This window comes from Pungitius pungitius, chromosome 10 (genome assembly GCF_949316345.1).
Source record: "Pungitius pungitius chromosome 10, fPunPun2.1, whole genome shotgun sequence".
In the NCBI taxonomy this organism is placed as follows: Eukaryota; Metazoa; Chordata; class Actinopteri; order Perciformes; family Gasterosteidae; genus Pungitius; species Pungitius pungitius.
In genome coordinates, this window is record NC_084909.1 from 18,143,875 (window position 1) to 18,163,678 (window position 19,804).

Sequence of the window (19,804 nt, forward strand, 5' to 3'; positions counted from 1 at the left end):
GGCTTCACTTCAAGCTCCAGCCCAAGAAAAAAAACGCCGCAACAGGATTCACGTGGGATTTTTGAGGACCCGCAAAGTAGGGCCCCGCGTGAAAAAAACTCTCAGCTAAACCAAACGGACGCTTACTTTTTTTCCCCAAGTGACTCCCGACTGAACGCAGCGGGCCCCCGCGTCTTCTCGCCGAAGGCCCCGGACGGCGGCTCACATTCCGTCTGGTCATAGTCGTGTGTGACGTTTCAAAGGGGATTACCACAAATAAACTGTGATAAAAAAAAAAAAAAACTATTTCCACGTGACCTCCCCCCCCCCCCCCCCAGAGCACTTGACCTCCGGTGGGCCGAGGCCCGGACCTCTGGGACCGGCTCGGGCTAAGGGGTCGAGGTGATGACTATTAATAGAGATTTAGAGAAAATTCTCAACTAATACTTACACGTGAAAACAAGAAGAAGAAGAAAAAATCGCTCATTTGAACTAATTCGTGTTAAATCTGTTGTTTTACAGAACCTGTTGTTTCTGAAAACAGCGAACCGCTCCGGAGACAAAGGAGAGCCGCGGAACCGCAGCCGGGCCGACTTAAAAATCCTCGTTATTGTGCGTTTCCCACGTGCTGCCAACACAAATAGCTGTTGTGCGCTCCAACATGTCCGCAGGTCGCTGCTTGATGGATGGCGTGTGCCGCGCTAATTATTGGTACACATAAAAGGATGCTGTTATTTCCAGACCCCCGCCCCCCCCCCCCCGGCGGGTCCCAGCCCCGAAGGGGTCACTGGGTAAACGCGGAGCCATCAGTCTGAACTATATCGCTCCATCTTGATGTACGAGCTACGAGGTACCGATTAAACGCGCTGCGACCTTCCAGGGCTTCGGCACTCAACAGGACGCCGTTTGAGGCTAATTCCCGCGTGGGGTTCAAACAATCGGCCACTGTACCACATGGTGTAATTGCCGCGTGTACACACATCTGGAATTTGACTCCAAGATAAGGTTAATACACTTAGAAAGAAACCAGAAAAAAAAAAAAAAAAACAGCGGCCGAACATATTTGAATGTGCAAAACGTTGTGTGTGTGTGTGTGTGTGTGTGTGTGTGAGGGAAGAACAAGTGGAGGCAGCGAAAGGCCTTCAAACACAGTGGCCCGCGCGCGCTGACCTTTGACCTTTCTCGCGTCGTCTTCCCGAAGCGAACCATCGCCGTGGTAACAAGCAGGAGAGAGAGAGATCCTGCTCTCCATGCGCCGAGCTCAAGGAAAGATCACGTCTCGTACGTCCAGCGTCCCTCAAACCTCTCGCTCGCCCTCCTGTTTTCGCCTCTCCGGTTACGGCCATCTTGTTTCTATCTGCAGGCTCCGCTTCCCATTTCAGATCCGATCTGCGTCGCTCGGAGCGCACAAAGCACGGCGGCCCGGATCGGATGCGACGCCTTCGGCGGGCTAACGCGCAGTCGGCGACGACATCGACCCGAGGGCGCCGTGATGTCGCCGCGCAGGCGGAGGCCGCCACGGGACGCCGTCGGGCCCCCGATCGCCGTCTCGCTTGCGCTCTCGTCTCCGCCGAGTAACAAAGCACGAGCCTGGGGCAGTTTAACAGGTGGTAAAAGTATTGTAAAACTCAAGTACAAATATTTATAACTTTATTGATAGTTTACTTGTACAAGATGTACATTCATATTTTGCGAATCAAAAAGGGGGGAAACAAACGGTACGATGATGTTCAGGCATGCTTGCATATGAAATGAGAGTCATTTTAATGGGTACAACGAATTGTATGGAGTGTTGTTCAATTCAACCATCCCTGAAAGGTTTGTAAACTCGGGCACGCTACATTTCTTTTTTTTTGTCTTTTCTTGTTTTTTTTGGCAAACAATGCACTACAGCCACGCCTCCTAATTCAAACTCAACACTCAGAAATAGAAACATACAAAAATAAAACGCAAAGCCATGTAGAAATGTACACTTGTGGTTCAACGGTTTCACCTTTCATAAACTTAACAAAATAATAAATAAAACACCCATATGTTTAATTTAAAATGGATACATAGATAAAAATTTCAAAATGAAGGTCTGTTGACTGGAGACCGTTGGAGGTTCGTGGATCTTCTTCTAAAGCGGCTTTTCAAACGATACAAAACCATCCGAATGTGTTGTTTTGGGAAATTTGTAAAATACAGTTTAAATTATTAGGAAATAAATAATGAAATGTCCCACATAGCATGCAGAATTAAGCTAGTTTATTGTAAACAACTGCTCGGTTCTGATTACGATGCTGATTTGTTGGTTTTATTGTGAACATTTTTGCGAGTATCCAAAAGTGGAGGGACAGATTTCAAATTGAATCATTTAAAACCCAAACTTATGACAATATGTGCACCTTTTGACGTGTAAAAACTACTTGAATCGACAGGAGATGAAACCTATCAATGAGTGACTTTCTCCAACTTGATAAAATATACACAACTGTAGAAAAGAAAACAGGCGTATTTGGCAAAGAAATTCAACACTCCAACAGAAAAAAAAAATCATTGGATCTCTTTATCGTTGAGGATTAACTGTTAGCTGTTTTTACTTCTTTTTTTTGCTATTTACAGTATTGCACTTAAACTGCACACCATTGCATTTCAGTTTGACTGATGCTTTCTTCATATTTTCAGAATTACAAAAAGAAAAAGAAAAAAAAGAACGCATGTATACCCTTTATCCACGTCCTTCGTGCTGTTCACCCGCCCCCCCTCCCCTTTAATCAGTAAAGTAGTACCTGCTCGTAGTGCCTTCGGTAAACACGTACAAGACGTGAAGTGCAAAGGCCATTTTCACTTCTTTACTCAGGATGCAACACAACAAACAGAAAGAAATCGAGGGAGGGAGAGCACACTGTGAGGAGAAATGCTGGGCGTAACCCCCCCCCCCCCCCAGGCAGGAACAACAACGAGTCAGCGCTTTTGTTTCAGTCCATAAGAAGAAGAAGAAGAAGAAGAAGAAGAGTATCACAGCGTGATGGAGACCTTTCACTTTGGAGGTTTTGGGAGTGTGGGGGGGGGGCATGTCGGATGGCAAAAACCATGTTTTCAAAAAACGCCGCCGAGCATTTCTGTGGTGTCCCGTCCCCCCCCCCCCCCCCCCATCAGAGCTCATGCACTCGGCAACAGCAGGGGACACAGTGGCAGGAGGCCGATAAGGCCCCTTTTTTTAATGTTTTCTGCATTTTTCAATGGGAAGGGGGGCCAAAAAAAAAGGTGAGAGCCGCTCCAATGCCTCGGCGAGGTGGTGTTTTTTAGGGTATCTCCCCCCCCAAACCCCCCCCCCCCCCCCATTCTCACACAACCCTCTGCATTGTCAACGCGGCGGCGGCGGGGGGGGGGCCCGCGGCGGCGAGGCCCCGCTGCGTTCTGGCCCTGCTGCTGCCCTGCCACTTTGCTTTGTTCTAACGTCCTCTGGTCTGACGGGCCCCCCCCCCCCTCCCCGGGGGCCCCCCGAGCCCCTCAGACAGACATCCACATGTGTTTGTACGGTCCTTGGGATGTGATCTGTGCCTGGAGTGGACTGAGCCACTGGCCCCGCAGGAGTCCTGCCTGTTGGGGCGAAAAGTAAAAGGTGATTTCACTGGTATTTAATTACCGTTCTCTACAAGTGGTTTGTTTTGGCAGCTGGTTTTTGTGACAATTTCCTTCGCTCCCTCCTTCTTTTCTTTTTTTTGTGTTGTTGTTGTTGTATTTTCCTCCTCTCTTTCTCTCTCACACACACTGGCTTCCCCCCCCCCTCTCTGTGTTTGCGCTCCTCTCGTTTACTCTCACTCAGTGTTTAGTTTAGTCTTAGCTCGTGAGTGTCACGGCCCTTTCACTCGGGCTCAGTCTGCTGCGAGAGGCGATTACGGGGCATCAGGCGGGCGCAGCCGGGGGGGGGCGGGGAGGGGTGGGGGTCGGGGGGAGGGGGGGGGGGTGTCAGAAGGGTGTCAGAGTCCCAGAGCCTCGGCGTGTTTCCTTGCCTTGAGTCGCAGGTCGGCGATGCTCGAGTTCTTGCTGTTGCTCTTGGCGGCCGCCGCCACAGCCGCCGCCGCGGAGGCCGAGTCGGCGAGCGACGCGATGGGTAGTCCGAAGGGAGGGGGCGGGAACATCAGGTAGGGGGCGTGGGCCGCCAGGTGGGGGTGCAGGTGCGGGTGGGTGTGGGCGACCCCGTCTAACTGGAGCTGGGCTTGGACCTGCGGAAGAAAAGACAAAAGTCAGTCAGCGTGGACGCTGCGGGCCCTGTGTGTGTGTGTGTGTGTGTGTGTGTGTGTGTGTGTGCGTGTGTGTGTGTTGAGGGTTTAGGTTTCACAGTCTGACACTAAATTCCCCCTCAAATTTTACCCCCTCAAAGCTGTTGCTTACAGTGTGTTTTCAGAGAAAACAGTTAAGGGCGGCCTTTTTTTTTCACGTCAGCTATTCTACACGTTAATGATTAGAACCCAGACACCACGTCCAATTTAATGGTCCAGAATCAAAGTCTTTCAAGGACCCAGAGCCGGTTTGTTTAATTCAGACTGAGGACTCCCTCATACTCTTGGAAATATGCAGTCTTGTTATCCTGATTATGTATTCAATTGCATAAATAAACAATTTTGCGCTAAAAAGATATCCACATATTTGGAGTTATAAATATTTATCCAGACATATTCCTGAGTGAAGAGGAGAGAGAGAGAGAGAGAAAACATAAGGAGCATAGGATATCAGTTTTCACATTCTTGGCAATTATTTTATAAGAAGTAGGTGAAAATGAAGCATCCACCCACTTCAGAGGGAGCGAGCCGAGCCTCCCGTGTTTCAAGCACCACAGGACCAAGTGGGGAAACTCAACCAACCAAAATAGAACTATGTTGAAATCAAAGTTTTAACTTGAGTAAATCGTATTTTCCTTCATCACTTTTCTCCCTTTCAAATTGGCCTGAAGTGAAGTCTATAAGTAGTGAAAGCAAAAGGGGAAACACAGCAGCATTTGCGCCATCGAATGAGAAATATCTCCCAACAACGCGGGGCGACACTCTGACGCTGGGACTTCCGAGTGCTCCGGGCCTGCTGAGACCATTGGACTCTGGTGGGAAAACCAGATTGTCCTGGTTGGTCACTAATTCACAGCAGTTCATTCAGGGCTCGGTTTGACCTCCGTCCTCACCCCATCTCAACCTCAAATATACATCAGATCCTCGACCCCCCCCCCTCTTGTTTCATCACCCCTTTTATGTATGTGCTCGCGACCGCCGCACCGCCGGCTTAATTAGGGCCGCTGTGTTTTTCACGAGGGGTCAAGGCGGCATCGGGGGGGCCTGTTTGACTCTTCAATCTCTACTCCCCCCCCCCCACCACCACCACCACCCACCACCACCCTCCGGGCCCAGCTCGGCCCTCTCTCCACACTGCCGGGAGGTGAAAGGTGCACTGAGGTCTGAGCTGCACCCTCCCCCTCCAACACAACTCTCTCTCTCTCTCTAGCTCTCTCTCTCACACACGGAGTCTCTCATCACTCACATCTAATTGCTGCACATGGCCTTTGAATTCTTGTGAAGGTATAAATATAGAGAGCCGACTTTGACACGGATTCCACCACAGAAGCACATCTTCTAATGGGCTTCGACCAGGTCTTTTTATTTTTTTTCGGCCCCTGACCTCTGCGTTACGAGATGCCCGGGCCATCGCGTGTTTTTTTTTTTTTCTTCTGTAATTCAGCATATTTAGTTTCTCATGACCTGAGTTCCCCTCTGATTGGTTGTTTTTGTTTTTTCATTTGCCAAGCTTTCGCCCGGCGGCACACAGATCTAAAAAAAAAAAAAGATAAGCGAGCCTACCTGTTGGAAGGGCATCCGGAGGGCACCCATGTTGACGTAGGGTGCTACTCGGCAGGCGTCGAGGTGGCTGCCGCTGCCCAGGATGACGCCTGGAGAGAAGGGAAAGATGTCTGTCAGACAGCCAGACAGCGTTTGTTACGTGAGATGAGCAAGTTTGTTTGTTTGTTTGTTTTCCACATGCAGAGGAAAACAAAAGTGGCACAATTGCAAAACTGAAATAATGCAGAAAAATAAGGAAGGTATTTGTAGGAGTAGGAAAAAGGTAATTACATTTACCTTTGTGCATCTGGTTTTCTTGTTTTCGACATTTTGCTCTTCTGTTCTGAAACCAGACCTGTAATTGAAAGGGGAATTTATTCATAAGAAAAACAAACGTAAAAATAGCACTTCATACAGATTTTGTTAAAACTGTCATTCATTTTTATTGTCCCAAATAATATTCAAATATTTTTGGCTACGTGATGGTAACCAATAAAAAAGTCAGGAGTATGTTTTGCAGCTAATGAAGCCTCATTTCACTGCTTGTATTACATTACACTACAAGCTGTGGCGCTGACAAAAATAAAGAAATGTTCAGAGGATATAAATAAATTGTATTTCAGATCAAATAAAACGCAAAACATTTTAAAACAAATCCACACAATTGGTAAATGTTATATTTAACTTCATTGTACACAGAGGGCCGTGGTGTTACATTCTCTGCAGACCGTGTAGGAATAGCATAGGAATTCTTTGATTATATTACTGACCCCCCCCCCTAAAATAAAAAATAAAAACTTTGTTAGCCACCTCCCAATTAGCCGGCTGTCTTTGATCCTGTGGGCTGCGGCCTGTTGTTAATGATCATCAAACTCATTTGCCTCGGTGAATAACATTAAGCCCCCCCCCCCCCCCCACCCCCCGGGGGGCCCCCGCCGTGATCATCATTTACAGATGCGAGATTAGCGGCCCTTCGCGGGCCACCACCAAAGGGCGAGGACTGATGAAGACGACGATGACGAGGACTCGATGTGCCGTGAAGCCAATTTGAGCCTTGTGGATCGGCGTCACGTGGTGTCAAATGGAGCGTAATAACTGAGCTAAACTGAGGGAAGAAAGAATCCTCTTTTGTATTGTTTAATTTTTATCAAACTGATGTCATAATTTGAATAGAAGAGTCACACTACATATTATTACTATTATGTTTAATGTGCTATTTGTATTATTATGATTACATAGTTAAAAAGATATATATATAATAATAACAAAAGCAATAACGATAACAATAATCCTAATGAACGTGATGATCATATAAAATCAAATAACACAGTGCCGTTTAGGCGGCGAGTTAACAACTGCGTTAAATGGTGGTATAAAAGGTGTTTATGAACATCCCAGGTGATTTTACATAGACGCACAGTCATCCCTCAGATAAATCAAGGGTAATATTAGACGGGCCCGGGATCAATTCCAATTACGCGCCAGTATGTTAAGCAAAGTGAACTACACTGGTTCAGACAGTTATTTCTTCATTAAGGGCCACTCAATGATGCGCTTCACAAATACCCTAATCTCATTTCCTTTTTGATTTTTTATTAGAGACAGTGAATAATGACATTTAATTTAGCCGCGCGCCAGAAACCCAAAGATATTAGTCCTAACTGAATTACTGCCTGCTCCTCACCAAGCTCTCATAACTTTCAATTAGATTCATTGACAGCTGCTCGGAGCCTGCAACGGCCCCCGCGTGCTGCAATCCACTCTCACTCGATCTGGAGACAACGTGTCCCCGCGCCTGAGACGGGCCTCACCGAAAAAAAAATGATATTAATAAATCAATGGAGGCTCGATTTTTTTTTTTTTTTAAGAGTTTCAGTCGGTCGCTTTGATGACAGAAAACACACAACCAGACAGTCAGTGTGTTGAGTTTTTATCTACCGCGTTTACACCATAAATAACCTCCGTGCGCGTGCCGTTCACTTTGTTAGTGATAATTGCGGCGTTATCCCGCACTTACTGCGCGGAATTGGAAGTGCGCGCTCTTCTAAAGCTCCATACGATGGCCTTTATTCATCCGATTAGATAGCTGAACAGCAGCATCGGGACAGAATTGAGTTATTTCTAATCTGTGTTTATGGGGACACTACATCAAGCCAATGGCAGATATTACAAAGAAAATGAGGAGGGATACGAGTTGACATAAGAGCGCGTCCCCTGAAGCGGCCATTCAGGCTCTTCATTCATTTTAATCACTAGTCGGTTTTTTTGTGTGTGTCCCGTGCGTGTGTGTGTGTGCGTGCGTGTGTGCGTGCGTGCGTGCGCGTTTTCAAGCCCGAGGCTGCTCGGATCGTAGGAGTGTATGCAGGCTGCTGGCTCTGTAGGCCCGCTGCTGCAGGTTACATCCCCCGATGATTCACACCACGTGTTTGATGTCACTAAACGCAGCCTCTACACAAGTAGAGAGCATTATGTTTCCCGTTTGTTTAAACTACTCGTTTGGGTACACCGGAGGAGGAGACGCGGTCACGTGCGCTTCAAATATATTCAGTGTAAATGTTCGATCTCCCAATTCACAAATCCTATCAAACGTGCGCTCAGGAATATTGTGCGCGCTTTTTCCAGCACTGTCACAGCCGTGGTGAGATTGTGACTCACACTCCAGGATTATTATGCGACACGGGGGAAACAGAATATCACAGAGGCCAATATGTGACACTGAGAACTATCGAGCAATTAAAATAATATTGGAGACCTCATCGTGTATTTCTTAGATTTGTTATTCCACACCAACGGTCGACTAATCAGCTGTTGGCTTTTCGTTTTGTTGTTTTAAATGTTGCATGTTGCACTGTATGATGTAAAGGATTGAAAACACGATGAGCATCTTGTCAAACCCTTCACCTGATTATAAAAAGAAAAAAGGACAAATACAATATTTTATGGAAGCGACGCTTTTTTTTAACGAGGACGACTATTGTTTGAATGATCCAAACGACACATCACAAACAAAACTCCCCCCCCCCCCCCCCCCCCCCCGGGCTGCCTGGCGACACACGACGCCTCGCGGAGATCACGGAGAGAAAGGCCCAGCGCCTTCGTCGTGAGGTGTGACCCGTGGAACCCTCACCTGCACTCGGGCCTCGGACAGTCCCAGCCGCTGGCTCAGCTCCTCCCTCATGAACGCGTCCGGGTAGTGCGTCTCGTCGAAGAGCCGCTCGAGCTCGTTGAGTTGCTCCAAGGTGAAGTTGGTGCGACTCCTCCGCTGCTTCAGTTTGCCCTGCGCGTCCTCGTCCTCCGACTTCACGTCCTCCTTCTTCTCCTTGCACTCGTATATCCCTGTCGGGCGGCCCACGGGTTTAGACACCACACTCAGAGCTCTCTGTGCCTCACACCAGGACGCGCGCATCACGGGGCCCTCCCAGGCCCCCCCTCGCCCCCCCCCCCCACCCCCGCGTGAGGCCTGGCCGTGGCGGCGTTGTGCAGCCTGCACAGGTCAACCCGTGATGTCAGCAGCGGTGTGAAGGTAAATCAGTCAATACACGCCATGTCAGGCCTGATGAGCAGAGCATTAAAGGGGGGGGGGGGCTCAAAACGAACCCACGGTATTTAAGGCCAGAAATAGGGAAACAATCAAAAGGGTGCGTCTTAAGATTTCAATCATTTCATTTCTTATTTAAATCCTTTCAAATATCTGTATATCACATAACGCCACATGCTGTCAGTATATTACTAGATAGTGTTATCGGTGTGTTGTTATTATTAGTAACACATTTGACAGCTGCTGTGAATATGTACTGTTTGGTCTCAATGTTGTTGTTTGCAGCAATCTGACATGAAAATGGGTTTTTCCAAAACTTAAAGACATATATATATATATATATATATATATATATATATATATATATATATAAAAATAACATTTAAATGATTATTATTATAAAATAATATTCAACGTCTTTGGAATAACACATGTTCATCTATATTATATATAATATATATTTATATATAAATGTACATTTTAAAGAATCAAATTCCAATCCAATACACAAAATTTTCATTTATGTATGAATCCAATCACAGGGCAGCCAAATGGAGCTATAATGCTGCTCCTTTCCATTCTCCTTTAAGATAAATATAGAAACGGGTTAAAACGACTCAGTAAATATTTAAAGCTGCACACTGCACGTTAGAAGAAGGCTGTCTCCCTGTGTACGCTGTACTCTTTTATACCTGTTCATAATTAATAATGTTCTGACAATTTACAGGAATTTAGCAGTTTAACATGGTGTGATTTGTTGAGGTTTTTTTTTATGGGAGGGGGGACATAATCCAAAACTCTGTAACAACCCTGCAAGGGTGCAGTTTTTAGAGGGGACACCAGATCATATTATTACAATTCAATTGAAACCATGCTAAATATAATTTAATGCACTGTAACTGATAAAAGATTACCTTACACATAGTACTGCTTTCTTTAACAGCTTATGTTGGCACAAATGCCATTCGAATAAGTCCTATCTCATTATGATTATTTAATAAACTATTAATTACATGATATGCTACGGTGGGTTTTTTCTTTCACGTTCGGCCAAATAGTTAAAACGGCGACTACAAGAAGGGCCCGCCTCCTGCAGTGCAACAATAACTATTTTAACAACACATTAATTACGTTAACTTCAAAAATGTACCCTGGACGAAACGCGCGCGATCTTTTTACGCGTAAATTGTGGATAAAACCAAGAAATCCCGAAAACGGAAACGTCCTTTTCGGTGCAAAAAACCCCCCAAAACAAACAAAAACAAAAGCGGAACTTCAGCCGACACACACCGCGCTATTTCTTCTTCCATTTTCCAATAAAACAAAACGAAACAATGGAGCAACTTACCCTCGCTCGACCTCGACACACTAAAGTCCTTGAGCTTCTCCTTCTCCAGCTCGACGTGGTCCTTGAAGAGGTGCACCGGGCAGTGGCTGCCCTCCGTTATGTCCTGCAGGTTGGTGTCCGGGCTGCCCAGCTCCCGCGCCCTCGTCAAGCCGCTCTCCAGAACCTCCCGGTACGTGATACTCTCCTTGCTGCTCTCCTTGGTCTTCTGATCGAAGGACTTCGACACGAATGCCGTGAGCTCTTCCATGGTCGCGGCTCTGTGGCTCAGCAGTGGTCCTGGTCACGGGAATCCACGGTGACTTGTCGGTACGTGCACCCTCGCCGTCTCTAAATAGTAAACCGGCAGCCTACCGCTCGCGGATACACTCCTTTTTTTTCTTCTTCTTCTCCTGTTCTTTTTTTGGGGAGGGGGGCCAGGAGGAGGAGGAGGAGGAGGAGGAGAGGGGGGGGGGGGACTGGCAGCAGCGATAGATAGAAGGGGTGGAAAGGAGGTGAGATCACTCCTGCTGTTGTGACTGTGTATTTGAGAGCACACTATTTATACACGGCCACCTCAGCCCCCCCCCTCCCACCTCCCCCCAACCCCCCCCACACACACACAGATACACACACACCTCTTCCAATCCTCTACGTCTTGAGCAATTACAGGCCGCCTCGACTTTGCAAAATTCAACTTTTATCCGCTTTTTTTCCATCATCTTCGTTTTCTTCTCCTTCTATTGCTTCTTCTTCTACTTCCTCAAATCAATGATGGAACTGATGGAGGCGGTTAATTGAATTACGGGGTCATTATAATGCGGTCTCTCTCTCTCTCTCTCTCTCCCCTACGTGGAGGCTGCATGTGTGTTATGTCTGATTAATTCAACGTAAACGTAATTAACGCGATTAGGAGATACACATTTCGTGGGATTGCCCTATGATTTGTGTGTGTGTGTGTGTGTGTGTGTGTGTGTGTGTGTGTGTGTGTGTGTGTGTGTGTGTGTGAGAGAGAGAGAGAGAGAGTTTCTTGAAGCAAACAAGTTTGAAGGCTCTGCGCACGACTTGCTCCATAATCCACCTATAACCTCTAATGTGGAGTTAGTGACGTTTCTGAAAATTAAAAGATAAAAACATGGACGGATTGACGGATGTTAATACATAATTCAAAAGTGGCTTATTGATCGGAAAAATACGGACTTTGTCAATCACTGATATTTAAAAAAAAGAAAACACAACAAAATTCAATAAAGTTAATTGGAAAGCAGTCAAATTGAATTAGGCCTCAACACTTAATTTTCTAAAATATTTTTCGGGGGTAAGAAGAAATTAATATCTTTCCATTTTAAAGTTGATTTCTTCTCCGAAACTGGACAAGCCAGCTTTAAACAGCAACACACACCTTAATCAAGATTAATGCTCTAATGAATACTTGACTGGTACAAATCCGGGTCTCTTTTGAGTATTCCCTTGTAATCCTTTTGTGGTTTCCGGTTACAGATATGGGCCGCAAATTAATAGATATCAGCAGTGGGAACGAAAATGAAAAAAAAGGGTGCCCTCTATTTACTGGGAATAAGTGAGCCCATAATGGCTTAACGTTATCTAAGCCGTTCATCAGTCCGCGGCGCGCCAACACAAAAGGCCGGGAGAGGAGTGCGATCCCCTGGGTGCGCCGCCCTGAGCGGGCCGCCACTGTGAAAGTCTCATATCTCAGCTCTCTAATGACTCGGTTTGATGTCTCTCCATTTATCAGCGGGCCCGCTTCACATCGCTCCGACTGACGCACGAGTCGAGGTCTCTCCCTCGCGCCACGGACTGCGCCTTTTGTTGTTAATGGACCTAAATCCCCTTTAAGACGCAAATCTGAACTCCCTGTCGTGTGCCTAGACATCACCCCGCGCGATCAAGTGGCGTTGGGCACACGTGTGTGTGTGTGTGCGTGTGTGTGTGTGTGTGCGTGTGTGTGTGTGTGTGTAAATGAGGGAGAAATGCCACTTTATGCGCGCCATGTTGTTTACATCCAAATCTTAGGTTTAGATGTTAAAATAGATCATGTATCTTTAATTAGTGATTAAGCTGTCAATTTGGATATATCAAAGCTGGATAATTGAGAACGTGCAGGAATGAAAAAAAAATACGATTTTGACATTTTTGTTGGAAATAAATTGTTAGCCGTCAAATATGTTTTTTCTTCTCACTATTACGTATTGTTTTGAACGGTGCATGTGCTTGAGCTCATTTACAATTCACCAGTGCAACAAAATATTCATCCAGAATAATACAAACAGGAAAACATATCGCCAGGAGGCCTATATAGGCTGAGCATGTTTAATGTGACCAGCCAACACAATGGGCAACATATAGCGCATACCTTTTGATTCAACAATTTTAATAACATTTCATTTAATTTTGTCAATATATTATTGATTTTTCGCGTTCCAGTTTTACTGGGGGGGAAAAACCCTGCAGCTTGTAATCTTCCAAAATTGAGACACGTGGTTTTCCAATCAGCAGCAACCTGCAGAGGGATCAGAAGGAGTGGATGCGCTTTACGCGGTGTCGCTACAGTTTAGTTGCCAACGACTCTTAAAGGGGCCTCAATCATATTTTCATCTGACGTCGATCCCAACAACCCCCCCCCCCCCGGCCCCCCTCACACACACACACACACACACACACACACCACCCGCTGCACATGCGCTCACTGGTATCTTTTAATTATTCAGTGAGATAATTTATTTTCATCATTTTGATATGGTTTGATATTGGTATGGCCAAGCACAGACAAATGATACAGTGGGTAAATACAGAAATCGGTCCAATTTAAAGCAATAATACAAAGTACCATCATTTTCATTATTATTATTACTAGTATTATTAGTATTAATAGCAGTATTACTCTGTTATCGCTCAGCTTAAAAATACATTTTTTGTTTATTTAATAAAGTTTTTGCAGTGTCTAATAGTGTGTTTTTTCTACAGCAATCAGTCAACTTTTAATTTAAATGTCTACCTGATCATTTCCAGTGTGCTCTTTATCTACCAAAATGGTGTTTATATCTACTGTACAGCCGTTTCCACGTGAGTGAAACATTGAAATAAATTGGACAATCAAAGCACATAATCACCAAAGCTCGACTGACTCACTCAGACGACTAATACATTTAACCCTGTCCCCCCCCCCCCCCCCCCCCCCGTCCCCCGCCACATTTATTAAATATCCTGTAAATAGTTCTGTTAAGCAGACTGCTGCATGGCTGCAGGTCTCCTCACGCTTACAACAACCAAAACAGGGAAGGTGACAAACACCGTCTTTAACTGCACAAAGCTACTCATGCCCACGATCGCCCAATTTACTGCTAATTAGGGAGCTGAAGAATTCCTTCTCTACCTGCTTCTGAAGGGCTTTGGAGCATTATCAAGACATCAGCAGACTTAAATGAGTCTGTGCTGGCTGCAGGAGAGGAGAGAGAGAGAGGGGGGGGGGGGGGGGGGGGGGGGGGGGAGGAGGAGAGGAGGAAAGGGAGGGTGAAGAGACAGTGTGTGGAAGAGAGAGAGAGAAAGGGAGGGGGCATGCTGTAGCTATGCAAAGCACAGAGCGCATGGGGATCGGACATCAGATTGGACATTTGACTCCTTTGGATGGCGAACCGTGTTCGTAGTTCCCTGCGCGAGTGAAGTGCCTCTGTACCTATGGATTACGAGATGAGTGGATAAAGGGAGGACAACTGATACACCCCCCCCCCCCCCCCCCATCCCAAATGTCACAACGCCGCTCCAACCTGCCCCCCCCCCCCCCCCCTGCCGGACTAATCCCTCATGTGAGAGGTTGGCGGATGATCCTAAATGCAGCTTTTTTTCTCTTGGAAGTTTGCCAGTATTCAACATGTTGCATCATGAGTACAACAGTGACATCACGTAATCGTCTGGACTTAAGGGGAAATTAAAAAAAGAAAACATGGGAGGATATATTTTTTCATTCATAGGATTAATTATGTGTATGTGTGTGTGTGTGTGTGTGTGTGTGTGAAGGAGTCCAATCATTATATGGGACGGATGTGATTGACTAAATGTTACACTGGGCCCCCAGGGACCAGAGTGAGTTCTGGAAATATAACTTAAAAAGCGCCTACTGCACCTCCAGCTTCTAACTTCATTTCCACGCCAGTAAAGCTTCTTTTAGAGCAACGCTTACATCTCCAAAATATCATCATCTCGTACTATAGGGACGGCGAGGGCAGCGAAAGAAATGCAATAAAGGGATTAGCTTCGGATTCAGCGATGCAAAGTTGCTGTACAGATGTGATCATTTTTTGGAGTCCTACTGAAAATTGTAGGGAGAGTTAAAGCTTTTTATTTCTATGTTAATGTCAGTGATTGTGTGTGTGTTTATTAGACTCCTCTGGCCCGTCTGGGGGTGCAGGGACCTCGTCTGGGGCCTTCGTTTGGGGTCCTTTTGCAGAGCTGTGCGGGCGTCCGGGGAGACATGTGTTCAAAAGCATTGTCTGCCATCTAAATGAGGCTTTCAGGGCAAAAAAGAAAAAGAAAAAAAAAGAAAAATCCTCAGCAGGAAAACACCACAATGTGTTGAACATTAGCTCACACTGGAGTGGGATGTTATGGGAATATGTTTGGATTGTTATTTTTCCTTATGTATTCTCTTACTGGTATCTACCCACAGGGCACCGGGGGCCCCTCGTGGAGCGGTGGGGAAACGGGCATGAAATTGACATTACGCCCCTTAAATGCGGCGCAGATTTGCAGGGAAAACACATCTAATCCACTGACAATGCTTGGAAATCCAACACACGCTCCGGCTCTCTCCCCCCTCAACAAGCCCTTTTCTATTGAAGTTGTTCATTACAAGCATCTCCTTAACGTTGTTTCTTTTTATTCAATCGGGGATGAAATACTATAAAAGCCGCCTATAAGGTAAGCTATTGTTCTCGTGGTCAAGCGCTCTGGGGAGAGGCCACATTTTGCACAAATCAATAGCATTCAAATAATTCATGGCTGATCCAACCCAGTCTCCAAAAAAAGCGTGAAATGGCTACGTTGGTCCACCGTGATAAACGTAGTCATGTTACGTTTTCCCCCAAAATAACGTTACTATGTTACGTTTCTTTTGGCCCATTCATTTACATTGCTTTGCAAATAGGTCACGTGACTATCAAGTTTCCCGTTAGTGAAAAGAAAAACATGGCGGACGGTCAGCATAATCTCCGTGAAAAACACAATATTTTAAGAAAGCATCAGCATTTGTATGCATTTCGATGGCATTTCTAGCGAGAAGTATGCGTTATTCTTTCATAATCTTCTATCAGAGACTGTAGAAGACCTTCCGTTTATTCGTTTCTGCGAAGATTTGAGTGTCCCTTTGGGAAAGCGTGATTACGCAACGCCTTTAACGGCGCATTATTAAAAAAACACTTCCAGTGGGGGCGTTACCGTAAAGAAGCGTTCAGCCTTAAAGCTACTAATCGCCAAACAAAACAAACTCAAAGAACTCGAATCACATTATGACTTTTTAAACATAAATTCCGTTATTTTTATGAGTTTTCAATGAAAGAATGCATCATTTCCGGGGGTAGGCATGCCCGGGACATCCCGAATTATGGGCAATTTTGATTTGTCCAGCTTTTTGACAGCTCCAGTCCCGACTTCCAATCACAGCCTCCTAAATCAATGACGCGCCTAAAACTCTCGGTTCGAACATTACGTCTTGTTTACATGGGAAAGGGGGGCGGGGCTTCGCCCTCAGAGCGGAGCGTCATTTCTCGCTCCACACGTCTCCTCTTTTTACTGGCCAGGAAAACGGGCGATCGATCCCACGTGGGTCTGGCTCCATTCCATTGGCTCTGACGAATCCATAGAGAGGCGGGACTTATAATTTGCCCGGCAAACGGAGAGATTTGAGCTGCATTGCTTCCACTGTGCGTGAAGTGGCCGTGAGGCCTCCACTAAAGTCTCTCTCTATTTGTTCTGCTTTACTCAATAAAAGTAAAACCTTTACAGATATACTGTCCACACACTAGGCTAACATAATGGAGACTTCCAGGCTTCGTCCTTTATGTTTTATGGGGATAAAGCCCCTGTAAGTAGTTTTTTCCCAAGCAAATCTGAGTTTCTTCTTTTTTTGTGTGTCCCATACAAATATCAAAATATATATACTGATTTTCACATCCAAACACACTCACTTATGTTCCCTTTTATCATGACAACAAGAAATTTCAAGATAAACCTTTTGCTTTCATAAATCATACAGTTTTAGTGTGTAAATGCCCAGCAGTGTACGGTCCGGGGGCCCCTATCGGGCCACTTGTTAGATGGTTCGATTAGTCTATCACTACTATACTTTGATCTGACGACTAATTTGCACATCATGCTCGTACCGGCATGGCTTCGCCCTTCCCAGGCATAGTTCATCATCTTCCGGGGTCCTATAGCCAGTGTTGGGAAAGTTTACTTTCTACATTAACTAGTTCAAAGTTTAGTTTACAAATTTTAAAAATGAACTAGTTCAGTTCTTTTTTTCCATACGTTGCTGCGAGCTATTTTTTTTTTAAATTATTGCCACAGCCCAGAACCACAGACAGCAATTATTTTATCAGTTTTAACACTGAAGCGATGCATCAGATTTAATTTTCTTATCCAATTTGAATCCTTATCCAACCAGGGTTTACATTAGCATTGAGGGGACAGCATTTCCCTAATGATTCTTTGATGCTATGTTGCTGTCTATTCACTCCACACTAGCAGCAGTTGCAGAGTTTACCCCTACACTACATTCTCAAACACATGCTGCTTAAATGGTCTTTTTTAAATAAGGAATTATTAAAAGAAAAACAGGACAGTAATCATTAAGGTGCAAATGTTTGCAAAGAAAGGTCAGATTCCTCCCATCCTCACCGACCTTGTCAGTAACTTCATAAACTCTTTAAAATTATTATACGCCGCCTCTTTGCTACACTTATTAATGCGCGTTTATGGTGTGTTTTCTATAGAAATCTGGTACCCCATTGAACGATGTTAAGCTGAACGAACGCGCCGTTCATAGACACCAGAATGAACGAGAACAGTGACGTTCATCGGGCATTAATACAGTACGTTCAGTTCACGTTCGCCCAAAATATCAACAAGTTTATGAACGCGTTCAGGCACAACACTGTCCCAAAAGGGCCGGGATCGCACCTCACCCAGCATGCCTCGGCCTTCACTTTTTTCACTACAGAGTTTTGTTGCACCCTGTGACTCCGGCGTTAGACTCCTTCGACTGAGTTTTAAGATGGGTTGGATGGGTTACTGACTAAAATTTATGCCCCCACCCCCTAACTGCCTCAGGGAAACTTGTAAATATAATAAGTCAAATAAGTCAAACAAGCAAGTTGTATCTGGTTTAACCCTTTTATTCCTGTAGGCGTTTTTTAGGTCTCATGCTGGAAATTGCATTTACACACTAAAACTAGGATAACGCATGTCTGATGATAGTGACAGTGAGTCTGTCGATCAAGATGAGGATGGAGACATAGTAGAGGTTGAAAATCCTCCTTGTTGAACACCCCACAATACATTCTGTGCTCCCTCTGGCATAACATTTCTAATGATATCATGTCCCCCCCTTCAGTATTTTAAGACATTCTTCAGGTTATTGTAGGCCAGTTGAATGTGTATGCCATAAAATTTGACACAAACAAGCCCTTTAAGTTTACATGTTTTGTATGTGGATTTTGTACATACAGTGTTGGTCATTTAATTTCTTTGTTTAATATTTTTGAATTTATGTTTGAATCCATTTGTGGTTAATGTGCTCAAAATGCACTACTTTCTTAATGCTTACATTGCTTGTTTGACTTATTATATTTACAAGTTACCCTGAGGCAACAGACCTAAATCAAGTTAGGGGGTGGGGGCATATATTTTAGTCGGTAACCCATCAAACCCATCTAACAAGTGGCCCGATAGGGGCCCTCGGACCGTACACTGCTGGGCATTTACACACTAAAACTGTATGATTTATGAAAGCAAAAGGTTTATCTTGAAATTTCTTGTTGTCATGATAAAAGGGAACATAAGTGAGTGTGTTTGGATGTGAAAATCAGTATATATATTTTGATATTTGTATGGGACACACAAAAAAAGAAGAAACTCAGATTTGCTTGGGAAAAAACTACTTACAGGGGCTTTATCCCCATAAAACATAAAGGACGAAGCCTGGAAGTCTCCATTATGTTAGCCTAGTGTGTGGACAGTATATCTGTAAAGGTTTTACTTTTATTGAGTAAAGCAGAACAAATAGAGAGAGAGTTTAGTGGAGGCCTCACGGCCACTTCACGCACAGTGGAAGCAATGCAGCTCAAATCTCTCCGTTTGCCGGGCAAATTATAAGTCCCGCCTCTCTATGGATTCGTCAGAGCCAATGGAATGGAGCCAGACCCACGTGGGATAGATCGCCCGTTTTCCTGGCCAGTAAAAAGAGGAGACGTGTGGAGCGAGAAATGACGCTCCGCTCTGAGGGCGAAGCCCCGCCCCCCTTTCCCATGTAAACAAGACGTAATGTTCGAACCAAGAGTTTTAGGCGCGTCATTGACTTAGAAGGCTGTGATTGGAAGTCGGGACTGGAGCTGTCAAAAAGCTGGACAAATCAAAATTGCCCATAATTCGGGATGTCCCGGGCATGCCTACCCCCGGAAATGATGCATTCTTTCATTGAAAACTCATAAAAATAACGGAATTTATGTTTAAAAAGTCATAATGTGATTCGAGTTCTTTGAGTTTGTTTTGTTTGGCGATTAGTGGCTTTAAGGCTGAACGCTTCTTTACGGTAACGCCCCCACTGGAAGTGTTTTTTTAATAATGCGCCGTTAAAGGCGTTGCGTAATCACGCTTTCCCAAAGGGACACTCAAATCTTCGCAGAAACGAATAAACGGAAGGTCTTCTACAGTCTCTGATAGAAGATTATGAAAGAATAACGCATACTTCTCGCTAGAAATGCCATCGAAATGCATACAAATGCTGATGCTTTCTTAAAATATTGTGTTTTTCACGGAGATTATGCTGACCGTCCGCCATGTTTTTCTTTTCACTAACGGGAAACTTGATAGTCACGTGACCTATTTGCAAAGCAATGTAAATGAATGGGCCAAAAGAAA

At 45.1% G+C, this 19,804-nt stretch overlaps 1 protein-coding gene across 2 annotated transcripts; it reads right to left on the minus strand.

Moving 5' to 3' along the window:
• Positions 1-3,467: 3,467 nt before the first annotated feature.
• Positions 3,468-11,120, minus strand: shox (shox homeobox). 2 transcript variants are annotated; one of them, XM_037489666.2, is made up of 6 exons: positions 10,676-11,120; positions 8,917-9,125; positions 6,087-6,144; positions 5,811-5,899; positions 3,978-4,190; positions 3,468-3,564 (listed from the first exon to the last, which is right to left on the minus strand). In XM_037489666.2, the coding sequence occupies exons 1-6, from the start codon at positions 10,920-10,922 to the stop codon at positions 3,475-3,477; spliced, it is 906 nt and encodes a 301-aa protein (XP_037345563.1). In that variant the 5' UTR covers positions 10,923-11,120; the 3' UTR covers positions 3,468-3,474. The 2 variants fall into 2 exon arrangements, with proteins under 2 accessions (XP_037345563.1, XP_037345562.1); XM_037489665.2 differs by having other exon boundaries at positions 5,811-5,920.
• Between the last annotated feature and the right edge of the window lie 8,684 nt (positions 11,121-19,804).

What these genes read in the sequence shown, in the direction of transcription:
- shox (XM_037489665.2), bottom strand. Translation starts at nt 10,922, where the DNA reads ATGGAAGAGCTCACGGCATTCGTGTCGAAGTCCTTCGATCAGAAGACC. An exon ending in TGTGTCGAGGTCGAGCGAGG is followed by an intron (nt 9,126 to 10,675) that starts GTAAGTTGCTCC and finishes GCCGCCCGACAG; the next exon opens with GGATATACGAGTGCAAGGAG. An exon ending in TCCGGATGCCCTTCCAACAG is followed by an intron (nt 4,191 to 5,810) that starts GTAGGCTCGCTT and finishes TTTCTTCCGCAG; the next exon opens with GTCCAAGCCCAGCTCCAGTT.